Source organism: Mastigoproctus giganteus, chromosome 4 (assembly GCF_048544385.1).
Source record: "Mastigoproctus giganteus isolate SK-2022 chromosome 4, ASM4854438v1, whole genome shotgun sequence".
Lineage (NCBI taxonomy): Eukaryota > Metazoa > Arthropoda > Arachnida > Uropygi > Thelyphonidae > Mastigoproctus > Mastigoproctus giganteus.
Window position 1 is genome coordinate 120,572,291 of NC_143578.1, and position 12,673 is coordinate 120,584,963.

Below are 12,673 nucleotides of genomic sequence, written 5' to 3' on the forward strand. Positions count from 1 at the left end.
CATTTTGTTTTTTCTACTGCTAAGTTTATCAGTTCGTTTGACATCCATTATAGTCTAAATTATGAACAGTATCTTTTAACAGGTATAAAATACCTAATGGCCTCAATGATTACTTTTCTTGAATTCTTGGGTGCCTCCGTAGCCAGGTGGGAAGGAGCAGCAGTGTGTAGCACACGCTTCTTGATTAGACCAGGGTTCGAGGCTGTCACCACCAAATACGGAGGATGCGGAAAGGTCAGGGAATGACCACCGCATATCCCGGAGCACTATGGCCTTAGTTGCTAATGCTCCTAAAAACCAAATAACAAACAAACATCTTGAATTCTTCCCATTTGGCATTTTCATTTTTTAATATCAGTTGGTCCCACTGAAAAGGTTTAAAATATGTCTGAGCCCACTATAATCATCTTTACAAAAACAAAATCTCTTCTCTTTAACCTTGATTTTAGTTATATGCTTGAATAAATCCTATATCAATATGCAATGATCATGGCCACCTAAATGTTCCTTAACCTGAAAGAATTTTCAGGTTAAGGAAGACGGACTCAGTTTTATCTGGAAATGTGTATCTACTGGTTGTACTGCTTTAGTGTCTATATTCTTCTAAGTCAAAAGCATCATTGCTTCCCCCCTCCCCCTCCTGTCTTGTCTGTCCTTTCTGTACACATAATAATCACCGTATTCACTGCATCCATAATATCAGAGTGACACCATATTTCTGTTATTTCTATAATTGATTAAGTCATTTGATGACAACCAGTACCTCAAACTCATCAAATTTATTTAATATATTCCTAGCATTAGTTGTTGATTGCTGAAACAAGTTGCCCTCGCAGGTAGTTGAGGCTGACAGTTTGAATAAATTCAAGCGTCAACTGGACACTTACCTGTGTGAGGAGGAAAGCATATAATTTGTTTTTTTATCTACTTGGTTGGGAGTTTTTTTTTTTTGCCAGTGCAGCAAAAGCCTGTTGGTTCCTTGTACTATATGATGAATACTATTACTATTGTATATATCAGCCCCTCTGAGGGATCTTTTCCAGTGGACATTAAAATAAATGTTTTACTACTGACTTTCACCAAAACAGTCAATGTCCAATTAAAATTGGACATTGACTGTTTTGGTTTTAATTTAACTATAGCCAATTTAATTACGGTTAAATTAACTAGAGGTAAAATTAAATTAACCTCCAATTAAAGTAACAGTCAAATCCCAGAGGCTCTCATCTGGTGAGTATGGGCTTGGCACACCCAGGGTCCTGAGCTGGATATCATCATTCTTCTCTTTCTTGGTGATTCCTCTCTCTCTCACTCAGGTTAACTTGGAAATATTTTTGGCTGGTGCAGCATAAGCCTCAGGCTTCCTTGCACCACATGGCTAATGATAATAATAATCTCCCCTCCCATTATTTATGCTACTGCATGTCACAATAGGAGCAATGCAAGAATCAGTTCTACCTCTGCTTATGGCTGTCATTAAGTTATTAGTCCATATATCCCACAAAATTTGATTGTACTTTGCTAATCACTGGCCAGTTGCTTAATCATTCACCAAATCCAAACCTACCTGGAAATTGTCAATTAATATTATAACAGATAAATGGTGCAAGGAAACAAACATTTTCTGTATCTGACAACAAAAAAAAAAAAAAAAAAAAAATAGAAAAAAAAATTATTACTTGTACCTTCCAAAACAAGTGGCTACCAAATTCCACTTCAAACTTTGCTAAAGTCTTTGCCTTGACTGCTTATAATAGAAGGCTGAATCTCTTCATGAGATTCAGCCTTCTGATATTTGCACTCTCTGGTTCTTCTGCCTATCAGTAAATTCATTTTACTGATTCCCTTCAGGGCCTTATAAACCTTTAACAATTACTCTTAAGATGTCCAGTTGCCAGACTTTGCAGTCCACACCTTCTGAGCCATTCTTCATATGGACATTGATTAGCACCACCAATATGGCTGATTTGATTAGCCTTACCAATCTTAGCCCCAGACCTGAACACAATATTCTAAATGCAGTTTCACCATCATCTTATATAAAGGGACAGACGTCCTTTCCCCTACTTGTGAAGGTTCTATATATTGCAGACGGACACTGTGCTTTCCTGATCACTTTTTTGCCCTGCATGGAAAATTTCATGTCTGAGTGAATTGTAACTCCCTTAAATGTTTTTCATCCTAAACTACTTTCAACTCCACTCCCCTTGATTCATAAGTAATTCCTGGATTTCTGTTATCACAGTTGAAAAAAAAACCTTACATTTAGAAGCATTAAACTTCACTTACCACTTTTTAGATCATTTGTGCAACCAGTCTAAGTCATTTTTAAGCAAAAATTGCTTGTTTCTCATTGTTAACCACCCTTCCTACCTTTAAATTATCAGCAAACTCTGACAACTTTCCTGCACTCCCTCATCGGTGTCATTAAGGAAGATGAGAAACAAAAATGACCCCAGTACTGATTCCTGAGGGACTCCACTTGCTGCACTGGTCCACCTTGAGGAATGTCCATCCATTTATGACTACTTTCTATCCCATATCTTTTATTCAGCCATTGATCCAATGAAAGATCTTACCAGTAATTTCTATTTCCTCCAGTTTATATAATAGCCTTTCACAAGAGGTTATAAGCTTTACCAAAGGCCAGGTAAAAAATGTCAATTGCTTCTTGCATCCAACTGTTTTTTTGACTTTGTCATAATAATTAACTGGATTGGTCAGGCAACTTTCCTTTCACAAACCCATACTGTGGTCTATTAAGAATACCATTCCATCAAGCTGGTCCTGTATTGTCTCCTTAACCACAGACTCCATGATCTTTTGCATCAGAGAAGTCAGAGTCACTGGTCTATAGTTGCCTATCACACCTTTTGCACCTCATTTGTGGATTGGGGAGACATTAGCACTTTTTGAGTCCAAGAGGATCACAATGTAGTCTAGTGATGATCTCATTAACCTCCAAAATTGGATGATACACTCACATGCAGCCTTTTTAGTATAACAGGATGTATAATATATATTCCTTGAAGCACACCCTTGCTTTCATTCAGCTTCAGTGGTTTTTCCCATAGGATCTTCTCAAGATTGCTGTATCACTTAATTTACACCAGTCTGACTCCTTTTCATTGTTCCCTCATGGCTCAAGTGGTCTTTCAATTTGTCTGCCACTTTTGCTGGGCTTTCTGTGACTTTAATCAAGTAAGGGACCTATCTGATTTGCTCTCTTCTTTTTTGTATTCACATATGAAAAGAGCTCTTTGTCTCCATTTTTAGCCCTCTTCACTAGCGATTTCTCGTACTCATCTTTTGCCTGTCATATGACATCAGTAGTCTTGTTTTGCGTCTAAACTCAAAATATGTAATTGGCCGTACAACCATTCTTTCCAAGAGGAAATGCTATTAAGAGCTGGCAAATTGACAGTGTTTAAAAAGGATGTCCTACAAAAATAAAAAGGATTACATATTTAATTTTTATTTCTGTATGCAGAGACCTTGGGTCATTGGTCAAAATTTGGAACTGGCATCTGATTGTTGCTGAGTATAGTTTCTAACCCCAGGAGCACATTTGGTGTGTATGGGCTTGGCACACCCAGGGTCCTGAGCTGGATATCATCATTCTTCTCTTTCTTGGTGATTCCTTTCTACTTCTGTCCCGAGTGAGTTTTCAGGTACGTTGAGATATCTATCACAAACTCTGCAATCATGATCTCAAGATTTTTCATCAGTGTGCAGCTGGTAGAATCGATGACCTGACAACTTGTATAAAAATTAATTCATTACTAAAATATAATTTTATACAAAAATATCTTGAGTCAAGAACCTTAACGCCTTTTCCCCATTGGTCCTTAAGATTGGTTTGCAGATGTCTTTTGTGGATATTATTGGGAATCTAGCACACAAAACCACAAATGGAGATTATGGATTTGTCTTTTATGAATATCTTCAGGAGCATAGCCTTATGAGTGTCAAAGTCCTATTGTACTTTATTTCTTTATGTGAAACTTATATCTATCAAAGAATTAACTTCAGAAAAAAGAGTAGAACAGAATTGCAACATTTAGAAGCAAAAATTGCTGCATTTATAACCTTTGCCTTCTATCACATGTAGTTGGAATTGCCAATTATGCATTCAAAATTTTCCTACAAAATTAATAACAGAGGGGTGTGTGTGTGTGTGTGTGTGTGTGTGTGTGTGTGTGTGTGTGTGTGTGTGTGTGTTTTAAGGATGAGTAGTGATATATATATATTTGCATTAGCTACATCCCCTTTTTGTAGGAATGGACTAGTCTGTAATGCTGGTGAAGGCTCAAAGTTGGAAACAGCTGATATAAGATTGTAGTTTGCACACATGGCGATCAGTTTTTGAGTATTTGCAAGGAAAAATGGATCAGAATTGAGATCTTTCCAACTTTGAATGTGGAATGATTGTAGGGCCCAAGGCATGCAGGTGCCAGTACAGTAATACCCCGAAGTTACGCGATAGGTGGGTCTGACGAAAATCGCGTAAGTCGAATTCGCGTAAGTCGGGGTACAACTTTGCATATAAATACATATAAATTTTGCTTAATTGGGACCAAGGACTAACAAAAACACTAGTTTAGAAGAAAAATATTAATAAAATTGCAGTTCTTTATACATATTAATACAAAATATGTATTAAAAAAACAAATGACTTACGTAAAAAAGTTATTTCGATGTCGATGGCTTTATAAAATCTAACAAATTCGTCTGACGACACAGCGCGTTCTTTTTTTCACGCAGAATTTCTTCGTAGCAAGCTAATAATTTTTTTTATTCCTTGCTTTGTAGCTATAACGCGTTCTTCGTTGGAGTCTTTGTTTTCTAAAATTTTTAAGCCCTTTACAATTGAGCCCTTTTCAATTTTCAACCTGTCAAGTTTGCAATTGTCATGTGCTTTTCGCCGTTGCTTCATTTAGGCCTGTAGCACGTGCAATATCACATGGTCTTTCATTTCGCTCAAAGCGTTTCACAATTTCATATTTTTTCTCTATCGACAGAGGTGGACTGGCCATAAGCCTTACTGGGGAAACCCTGGTGGCCGGTGTGATTTTGGCCATAAACCATAGTATGAGGCCACTATAAATTTTCCCGGGTAAGAATTTTTGACCCAGTCCGCCTCTGTTTATCGATAATTGCTTTTCTTTTTCTCTCTGAATCTGCAGTGTCTTCACCAGGACGCTTCCTTTTCACACCTTTTAATTAAGTATTTTACTCATTTTTAGGGAATAAAGCACAATTACAAAACGAGGAGGCACGCTTGATACGCATAAACAAAGCTGCGCGCATGTAGCAACTGAATAAACAACACCATAAAGGCAGAGATACGCTATTAACACCTCACATTTCTAGGGGTTACTACCATAAAACAATAAAAATCCAGTTGCGTTTCTGCTAGTGAAATCTGTTATAAACTGGTAGTAAACTCGATCTAATTGCATTTGCGATTATACCGATAGCTGGAATTGTGTTGGTTTTTACATTATTATGGTGAAATGTGTTTCCCCTTCACTGATATAAAAAACATAAAAGCAACAAAGTTGAATTTTGTTCATCTTTCGCTCTCATTCTCCGCCGTCGCACCGTATATCGATAACATATGAAAAACGACCTTGAAGATAGTGGGCATGGGCGGCAGCGTTGCCAAACGAAAAAAATCAAGAACCGCGTAACTCCGAGTTCGCGTAAGTCGGGGTATTACTGTATCTCAACAACAGACAACATGGTTAAGTGCTCCTGTTCTGTGGTTTCACGAGTCTACCATGATTGGCTCAACAGCAGTCAAACAACCAGCCAGAGGTAACACATGGGACAGGACAGCCATATGTGGTTGATGTGTCCGTGTTGAGCATCTGTGTCATGTCTTGTAACATAGCACAGTGGCCTAGTTAACCACTCAGTATAATGTAAGAATAGCAAGACCAATATTCAAATGGACTTATGTGCCAGACATTAGATCGTATAGGCTATAGCAATCAATGACCATCAGGGTATGCATGCTCCCTCCGAGACCCAAGAAACTGTACTTTGCATGGGCATGTCAGCACCAACACTGAACCACCAACATGTGGGAATCTGTCACCTTGCTTCATGAATCTCATTTCCAACTCTATCATGCTGATGGGCATATCCGCATTTAGAGAAAAAATATAAAGCCATTGCATTGGTGTTTGACAGGTTGAAATAGTGTTATGGTTTGGGGGCTGTTTTTGTGGCATGCCCTGGGTCTTCTGATCACCAATTATGGCTCAATGGGAATGCCTACCTTTCTATTGTCACCAACCAAGTATACCCGTCATGATGACAGTGTATCCAAACAGAGTGTCTATCAACAAGACAGTGCATCTGTGCCACAAGGCCCAGCAGTTTGCTAACTGGTCTCAGGGACATGACAATGAATTCTCCACTGTCCCATGGCTGCCAAATTCAGCCATCTCAACTCAATGGAGCATGTTTGGGCCCTACTGGAAAAGGACACTCAATGCTACAACCATCCACTGACAATGTGCGTGTGTGCGTGCAGACATGCTATGCTGCACATGGGTAGCACAACCACAGGACACTCTAAAACACCCTGTAGAGTCTATACCAAGAGGTGTACATGCGAAAAAGATGGGCCCCATGATTTATTAGGTAGGGATTGCTAATGCCAAGCTAACTCAGTGTGCACAGTAAACTCCTGTTATAGCATGCGACTTATAGTGCTCTTTTCTTCTGGTCCCGTGATCAATTTTGTGAAGTGGGGTCAGCATCACAACCTTCCTGCTTATAGTGTTCTTTGGGGAACGTGAACGTGCTACAGTGGGAGTTTGCTGTGTGTGTGTGTGTGTGTGTGTGTGTAGTACACATTTTTTATTTTTCTGTATTTTTAATAAAATGAAAAATTGATTCATCATTATTCCTTCCATCTACTGTTATATTTTTGTGTTCTGCTGGTTTAATTACTAGAGCTGTGTTTCCCAATCTTTTGTCAGATATTTGAGGTGGAAACTATGGACCACAAAAAATATTAAACTATACATGTAAATATATTAATAACTATTTTATAAATGTAGTGATATGTAATCCTACATAACACACATAATATTTGTAAAATAATAAGAGAAGTTTACCTCGATATAGTACGTGGAACACTTCTGTATGATACTCTCCAGAAATTAAAACGAAAAACTTACATTAGAGTAACAAATAGTTAAAAAAAATAATTAAAAATCAATTTAATGCAATTAAAAATAAGAAAATTAATTAAAAGAATTTAACGAAAAAAATTGCAAAACGATAAAACTCAACGATAGTTGAGTTTTATTATGTTAAATTGATTTTTAATTATTTTTTAAACTATTTGTTACTCTAATGTAAGTTTTTCAATTTTTCCGTTTTAATTTCTGGAGAGTATCATACAGAAGTGTTCTACGTACTATATGGAGGTCAACTTCTCTTATTATTTTACAAATATTGCTATCAAAGTAGAACGTATTGAGCATCACAGCTCTGGTTCATACTATCTAATAACATATATAATATATGTTAAGTTGTCATAGGCATACCTAGCCAAGGCTCCCATCACTGTTAATGAGATTGTTTGCTTACTGCAAAAAAACTTTTGTTGGCCCACAGACTATTTCATAAGTTACACAATCAATGGCAGACCATGGCAACTAAATTACACGAGCCACAAGTGGTTTGTGTAACTTAGTTGAAAGTTTAGAAAACAGAATATGTATTTAAATAACAAATATTTGATGTTCTAAAACCTAATCTCTTTCACAGCTGGTGTTAACAGGATACTAAAGGAACTACAGTATAGCACTGAATCAATTTCAGACAAAGGAAGTATTATAATCTGAACTAGTCAATTTGTCATTTAAATTAGGAAAGATTATCTTATGTTTGTTGAAGAATTAATATATGTATTTACAATTTTATAATAAGTTTTTATAATTTTATTATTTATAGTGTTTTTTTTATTTCATGTAAAACTGTTTCAGTTTCATATATTCTCATTTTATGTCTGTGGTTTATCCTTGAAAGATGATGCTTTGTGTTAGTTACCAGGGCTCAGAAAACACAGTCACCAACCATTAATTCTTTGTTTCATGATCACTGTAGTCTATCGTGCAAGGGTTGGCATGTTGTTTGACAAAAGTATAGAGTATGATGGACTCGTACCACAGATGCTAACTATCAACAGCATTATTTTACAGAATGAACATTATTCATTAAAGAAACATAATGAAAAATAATAGCCCAATCCATCATATCCAGCTTTAATATCCACACACATATAGTGTGGAAATTAAAGTTACATGGAGAATGTTTTGTACTTTACAGCAAACTTGATCCTTTTTAATAGATTAGGGGGGAAAAAAAGTAATAAATATCCAAAAGTTGTTCATTTTTAAAAACATTATTCTGTTTGTCTTATGGAGTTTTGTTCACATACATGATTGTTGTAACTCTGGGAGTGGACTCAGCAATTTAGTAATCCTTGTGCTTTTCCAATTTGTGCTGGTTCATTATGTCGGTGATAGATAAAGCATCATTTATAATTAATTTAACATACAAATAAATGTTAATCTCATAAGTAAATTTAAAAGCTTTTATATTTAACAGAGTTTAATTTTAAACACTTTCCGGTATCTTACATGAGGTTAACTTGGTATTGGCTGCTTTGAAACGTTAGTGTTTTTTATTTGACATAAACAGCCAAAGCTAAATTCCAGTAGCTTCACCCAATAATCATGTGACTTGAGTCAACTGCATTATGGTTGTTCCAAGACTTTTTTAATTCCCCCAGCTGGCAGCTAGCTTTTAGAAATTAAAACTAGTATTGCTTCTTTGCACTTAAAACACAAATATTATTTTTGTATAATATTCTAGTCCCATGTAATACTAAAACAAATTATATCAACTTTAAGTTCTTCTATGAATTGAAAAATTACAGATTATTTTTTAAAAGCAGTGAGTTTTATTTTAATATGGATGTTTTCTTTTTTCAGTTCAAGAAAGAAAATTATCATTAAAAGTTTCTTTTAATGATAATTTTAACAATACATTTCTACAAAAGGGTAGCAAAATCTTTACAGCAGAAACTATGCTTATTTTGCTTTGTTGTTAATTTGGAAACACTTTCCTAGTAACCCTAGTGAGTATGGACTTGGCACACCCAGGGTACTGAGTTGGATATCATCATTCTTCTTTTTCTTTGCGATTCCCTTTTCTCTCTCTCAGGGTAATTCAAAAAAAATTTTTTTTTGGCTAGTGCAGCATAAGCCTCAGACTTCTTTGCACCATATGGCTAATAATAAAAGTAATAGCAAATTAACATATTTAAGTACAATGTAACCATTAAGTGAAAGTAGTTCTTATTAAACCTGTTACAATTACCAGATGTTTCTAATGCTTGTGACATCTTTTCGTTTTGTCTTTAACAAAACAAATAGAACTCAAATAGAAATTTTCATATCAGTGAGCATTATGGTATTTTTTCATTGATTGATAACTCAGCTCAAACTGAGTTTTCTGAAGTAACTGAGATCCTGAATTGCATTATTGCTGATGACAGTTGAATCATCTCTGCATGTCATCTGCTAATGGCACTATAACCTTAAACATATTTTATATATAAAATCAGTTTAAGTATTTCACTGTTAAAATGAATAATATATATATATATATAATTTTCCAGCACATGTTAGGGACTCTAGAGACTTCTGCTCTTATGGGCAAAATATTTCAATTTGCAGACCAAATTGACACCTCATGATCTTAAATGCCATTGAAGAATACTTAAATTTAAAAACAACCAAATGCCACCCAATAGCTAACCATATTCCCCATTCTAGTATGCATTTATGAACTGTGGACATATGTTAAGCCTCTGTGAACTTTCCCTTCTCTAGTTCAATATAGGGAAAAAAATATCCACATTTGATAAAATTTTAAATCATGTTAGCACTGAAAAAGTAATTCCTTAGCTCTGCCAGATGCAGTTGACATATTAATTGCCAGCATAAATCTTTTAGTCTCCCAGACGACTTGAAATTTTATAATGTTGGCAATTAATACACTTACACATATTATTATTAGTAATTTTGACTACTGCATCCTATGAAAAGTTCAATACTTGTATAAATGTTTAGATGTTTTAACAAAATATATATATATTTTTTTAATTTCAGCAACTGTTGAAGATGTTTGTCCCAGAAAAGATTCCCTCTAGCCATCACAGTGAGAAATAGCATTTCATAGATTACGGGTAGTTCTTGACTTTACGAGTTAATTCGTTCCTAGCATGCGCTCGTAAAGCAGGAATTTATTTCCCATAGACATAAGGTTAAAAATAGGGGTTACGTTCTTAAAAATGAAATGTGTTAGCTAATTAGTTTATGTTTAATCAATGATTGATTTATCAAAAGAAATGAAAACATAGCCTGTAAAATCAAGCAAATTATAATAATAGAGAAATTATATACGACTTACAAATGTTAAAGAATTTTAACATTTTAACATCATCAACTAAATGCACACTCATTGATCACTCATTATTGGCTCGGCACTTGTTGGTTGCTTGCACAAGGAGTCGTCTTCTTCAGAAATGTTTCAAGAGGCGTTTGTTTCCAAGATAATCTTCTCTTTTAATTATAAATATCACAGTTGCATGCATAAGCATTTTTTAACGACACATACAAATTGCAACTAACACGATTCGCATTTAGTAACAAGTTTATGAAGCTTTAAAAAAAGGAATGAAGAGAAGATTCTGAAAATTTATTTATGTTTTTTATACGATTGAAGATTTCAGTAAAGGGGAAACATTTCACCGTAATAATGTAAAAAACCACACAATCCCAGCTATTGGAATTTTAACAAATGCAAGATCGAGTTTACTACCTGTTTATAATTGCTTGCAGTAACAGAAAATCCAATAAACCATAAAGTGCAAATTGTTTTATGGTCGTGACCTCCAGAAATGTTCTTTAGAAAAATATCACAAAGGCATTTAAAATTGACTCTTATAACAGAACATATGATAACGATGAAAGTGTAGTGCAATTTAATGATTTGAATTGGTAACTATTACAATTTACAAACCACGCTCACAATCTTTTATATGGCCTTAAGGTCATGCTTGTGACCTTAAAAATTACATTTTAGAGTGATAAATAGCTTAGCTGTACAGCGAAAATTTCAACTTCCGAGATCTTGAAATGAATTATCAAAAAACAATGTGTTACTGGGTTCGCATTACGATATTTTAACGATACGATGATGTCTCTGGAACTGATTATTATCGTAAAGCGGAGTACACTGTATTGTATTGCTACGCACTTGGCTTGGAATGCAGTATTCATGAATGTTTAATGTTCATATTTTCGATTTTGTTGATACTTGGGGGGGGGGGAACTCATAAATCTGGAAACTCGTAAAGCGAGAACTGCCTGTATTGCTGTTCTTCTTATTTCCCCTCCCCCCCCTTTGTATAATAAAAGTAAAAGAATGTAATTATTAAATCTCTAATATTCTGGATGAAAGGGTGTTTTTCTCTATTGCCGATAACAGAAATTTGTATGCATCTCACACACAGATTCTGCATTCCCAGGGTAGGATATTTATTGCAATTTAAAATACTTTAATCAGGCCTGACATTTCAGAAATTATTTCATTCCCTTCTCAGGTTTAAGTTTCATTATAACGGTCTCACTTTAATGTTCGGTTAGTTCCCCATCCAGAGTCCTGTGAACACTGTATAGGGATTTCACGAAAAATTTTGGTTATAGCATTCATGTTCAAATTTTGGTTCTACAGTTCTTACCATTATTTTAGTTTCCTTCTGAATTCTTAAAATACAATAAAAGTTTAAAAATCCAGCACCTGATTATCCATAAAATATAATAAACGAGCATCTGAGTGAGCAGCCAAAACATTATGTTTATATACAAAACTTCTAATGATAATGTGCAGGATGGAGACCTCACTGCATGGTAATTAAAATCCTTACCACACTGAACTTTAAAGTGAATACAATGATATGAAATACAGTTGTTTTGCAATTAAAGCATGTGTTTGTATTCTATAATTAATTTATGACATGGGAAGGTTTGTTAAAATATCATAGGATATGTTGCTATTCATTGACAAAATTAATGAAGCACTGATAATTATTGATGGAAACTCAGAAGAGCTAAATTCCACAGTTCTGTGAAGCATTCAGCTAATATAATGCATTTCAATTGTCTCTAAATAACATCGATACAGCAACCTTTAACTATTTGTATTTGATTAGGAAGAAAAATAAATAAATATTCAAAGATTGTTCATCCATGACAGCATTATACTATACAGGGTCCGGTCACATTATTATGACCACTTACCTAGTATTCAAAATATGTGCCTTTCTCAGTATTCAGTGCAGCCAGCTGCCGTGGGAGGGACTTAGTAAGTCTGTGTAAGGTTGCTACAGGTATCTGTGACCATGCAGACTGCAGTGCACCCCATAGTTCCTGTAGGTTCCTTGGTGGAGGATCCATCTGTCTGATGTGTCAATCGAGGTGATCCCATAGATTTTCAATTGGGTTAAGATCTGGGGAAATTCGGTGGCCAAGGGAGTAGCTTGAAGTCTTCATCGTGCTCCTCGGACAATTCTGGCAAC

General features: G+C 35.2%; 1 protein-coding gene across 2 annotated transcripts in view; it reads left to right on the forward strand.

Moving 5' to 3' along the window:
• LOC150087026 (tubulin polyglutamylase complex subunit 2) overlaps positions 1-11,341 on the forward strand; it is a 153,507-nt gene extending 142,166 nt beyond the window's left edge. For both annotated transcript variants that reach the window (XM_090371756.1, XM_090371755.1), the window contains exon 7: positions 10,203-11,341. In XM_090371756.1, the coding sequence (XP_090227882.1) occupies positions 10,203-10,262 (60 nt within the window). In that variant the 3' untranslated portion in view covers positions 10,263-11,341. The remainder of the gene's footprint in view (positions 1-10,202) is intronic.
• Positions 11,342-12,673: the final 1,332 nt, after the last annotated feature.